Below are 3,437 nucleotides of genomic sequence, written 5' to 3'. Positions count from 1 at the left end.
TGCTGGTGGTGATGATAATGATGATGGATGTAGTGGCAGTGATGCTGGTGATGATGCTGATGTGATGATGATGATGGATGTGGTGGTGGTGATTGTAGTGGCGGTGATGCTGGTGGTGGTGGTGATGATGATTATCGATGTGGTGGTGGTGGTGATGATGATGATGATGATGGATGTGGTGGTGGTGATGATGATGACAAAGAGCATGATGACAGTGATAGTGATGATCATAATGATAGCAATGATGGGAGTGACGATGATAATCCTAGTGATGATGGTGGTAGGAGTGCTGATCGGGATGACATATATATTTGTGTATATGAATGATAATTAACACATGCAAAATATATGATAACTATTCTTTTATTCTTGAAATAAATTAATGGATTTTCTTCTCATTCACTGCAGGTAATGGAGCGTATTGCATTATTTGGACCCTTGGTTACAGCTGGTATTTTCTCTGCAACTCTTTCTTCAGCTCTTGCAAGTCTCGTCTCTGCTCCCAAAGTCTTTCAGGTCAGTCAAGTATTAGACACCATATTGTTTCCGAATCGAAATTGTATCAAGTTTTATGTTGGGATTACATGATATTGTGTTTGGCAGTAAAGTGCAGGCATGGCTGAATGGTTAAGGAGTTTGCTTCCCAGCCATACGGTTTTGGGTTCAGTTCTAAGTGCATGTGTGTGTGTGTGTGTGTTCTGTCAAAGACAACATATATGAGTTTACATTATTTACATTTGACAGATATTTGTCTTCATCTTGTTTGTTGTTAACACAACGTTTCGGCTGATATACCCTCCAGCCTTCATCAGGTTTCTTGGGAAAATTTCGAACCTGGGTTTTCATTGCTTAGGTATTTGGTATTTTTCGATGTTGTTGTTGTTGTTATTATTATTATTATTGTTGTTGTTCAGGTCACTGCCTGGAACCGAACTCGGAATCTTGGGGTTAGTAGCTTGCACTCTTAACCACTATGCCATGTGCATGTGATTAACCACTATGCCATATGCATCGTGGTTTCGATTCCCAGACCAGGCGTTGTGAGTGTTTATTGAACGAAAACACCTAAAGCTCCATGAGGCTCCGGCAGGGGATGGTGGCGAACCCTGCTGTACTCTTCCACCACAACTTTCTCTCACTCTTACTTCCTGTTTCTGTTGTGCCTGTAATTCAAAGGGCCAGCCTTGTCACACTGTGTCACGCTGAATATCCCCGAGAACTACGTTAAAGGTACACGTGTCTGTGGAGTGCTCAGCCACTTGCACGTTAATTTCATGAGCAGGCTGTTCCGTTGATCGGATCAACTGGAACCCTCGACGTCGTAAGCGACGGAGTGACAACAACAACATGTAAGGAGTATTACGGGAAAGCTTCATGCAAACATATTGTATATTGTGGAATATTATGAACTAAAGTCAACCTGTTTATAACATGCACCCCACCCACACATTTTATGTGTGTGTGTGTGTGAGTCTGCACATATATATATATATATATATATATATATATTTATAAATTAAATTTTCATTTTCAGGCTGTTTGCAAGGATAGGATCTTCCCAGGAATCCATGTTCTTGCTAAGGGTGCCGGTAAGGGTGACAATCCCCGAAGGCTATATTTTCTTGCCTATTTCATTGGGATTGCCTTTATTTGCATAGGTGAGTAATACAGATATTTGTTAATACTTCCTGCCATCTTGAATTAATTAAGCAAAACAGGATGGGAGATATTTTGATTTAAATAGTTATATAAACTATAAAATTTGCTCTTTTCTTCACTTGTTGCTGTGTATGATCTATTATGTTACATAATATTATTTATTTTCCTTCTCTAATTTTTTTTCTTCTTTCTAATCTCTCCTCAGGTGAACTAAATGCCATTGCTCCAATTATATCAAATTTTTTTCTCATGTCTTATGCTCTCATCAATTATTCCTGTTTTGATGCTTCTTTGGCTAACTCTCCGGGTATGTAATATTCTCTTGAAATAAATCCTGCATATTAATACATAATTAATCTAGCATTTAAATAATTCTGGTATTCTTGTTTTTTAATTAACTCTTTCCTGACAATATTTCTTATAAATTATGTTGCCTATAAGTGTAAGCAATTCATAGGCAACCTAATTTTTCTCTGCTAGTGCCACGGTGAAAGATTTCTACCCTCACTGCAATGCATCTTTGAGATTAGGCATGGGTAACATCTTTTTTGAGAAGCAGACCATGACACATGGTTCATCATCTGTTGGCTCACACTACTAAAAGACCAACTTCAGGGTATATTTTTGTTAGCTGTTCCCTTCAGAAGGTCCTGTGATCTGCTGTACAAATAATATTCATATAAAGATGGCCAGCTGGCAGAATCATTAGCAGGAGTGGTTTGTGTGCTAAGAAGCTTGCTTCCTAACCACATGGTTCTGGGTCCAGTCCCACTGCGTGGCACCTTGGTCAAGTGTCATCAGCTATAGCCTTGAACCGACCGAAACCTTGTGAGTGGATTCGGTAGACACAAACTAAAGGAAGCCCATCATAGATGTATCTATATATATATATGTATGTATGTATGTAAATATTTTTGTGTGTCTGTTTGTCCCCCCCACCATCACTTGACAACCAATGTTGGTGTGTTTATGTCCCCATAATCTAGCAGTTTGGCAAAAGAACCCAATAGAATACGTACTAAGCTTACAAAGAATAAGTCCTGGGGTTGATTTATTCAACTAAAGGTGGTGCTCCAGCATGGCCACACTCAAATGAATGAAACCAATAAAAGAACAAAAGAATAAGCTTGACGAAATGTTAAGCTACATTTTGTGATTCTTTTTGTTCTGAGTTCAAATTCTGCTGAGGTAGATTTTGCCTTTTGTCCTTACAGGGTTGATAAAATAAGTACTTGTTTAGCCCTGGGGTTGATGTAACCAGCTAGCCCCTCTTCCAGAATTCCTGGCCTTGTGGCTATAGTAGGAAGGATTATTCTTGTTATTATTGCTGTTCTTATATTTCTTTCCTTTTTTTCTTTCATGCAGGATGGAGACCAGCATTCCAATTTTATTCCATGTGGGTTAGTCTTTTAGGGGCCATTTTATGCATTGCTGTGATGTTCATCATTAAATGGTGGACTGCTTTACTCACATTTGCTGTCATAGCGTCACTGTATATTTATGTGCATCACAGAAAACCAGGTGAGTTATTCTTTCAAGACGGAACTAATTTCACTTTCATCTTTTGGATTCAACACTGTGGCCATCATTTGATGCACATATTTCATCCTCTTCACTTTTGTAATACCAGTTTCCTCTCTCCTTTGAGCCATCTTCTGTCAGCACCCACCTCACATTTTCAATATCGTCCCTTGCCACAATTTAACACTACCTTGTATCACGCCATTGCCCACCTTCACCATGTTTCTCTCTCTCTCCCCCCTCTCTCTCCCCCCTCT

The 3,437-nt window shown here is 39.2% G+C and overlaps 1 protein-coding gene across 1 annotated transcript in view; it reads left to right on the top strand.

Annotated features, from left to right (window-relative positions):
* Positions 1-3,437, top strand: part of LOC106871398 (solute carrier family 12 member 2) — a gene marked incomplete at its 3' end in the record, with an annotated part of 241,835 nt that overhangs the window by 235,201 nt on the left and 3,197 nt on the right. The window contains exons 9-12 of the mRNA XM_052970802.1: positions 409-516; positions 1,535-1,658; positions 1,865-1,966; positions 3,025-3,180. Coding sequence (XP_052826762.1) covers positions 409-516; positions 1,535-1,658; positions 1,865-1,966; positions 3,025-3,180 — 490 coding nt within the window. The remainder of the gene's footprint in view (positions 1-408; positions 517-1,534; positions 1,659-1,864; positions 1,967-3,024; positions 3,181-3,437) is intronic.

Source organism: Octopus bimaculoides, chromosome 9, assembly GCF_001194135.2.
Source record: "Octopus bimaculoides isolate UCB-OBI-ISO-001 chromosome 9, ASM119413v2, whole genome shotgun sequence".
Lineage (NCBI taxonomy): Eukaryota > Metazoa > Mollusca > Cephalopoda > Octopoda > Octopodidae > Octopus > Octopus bimaculoides.
The sequence above is the reverse complement of the archived record's forward strand: the minus strand, read 5'-3'. Positions and strand labels throughout refer to the sequence as shown.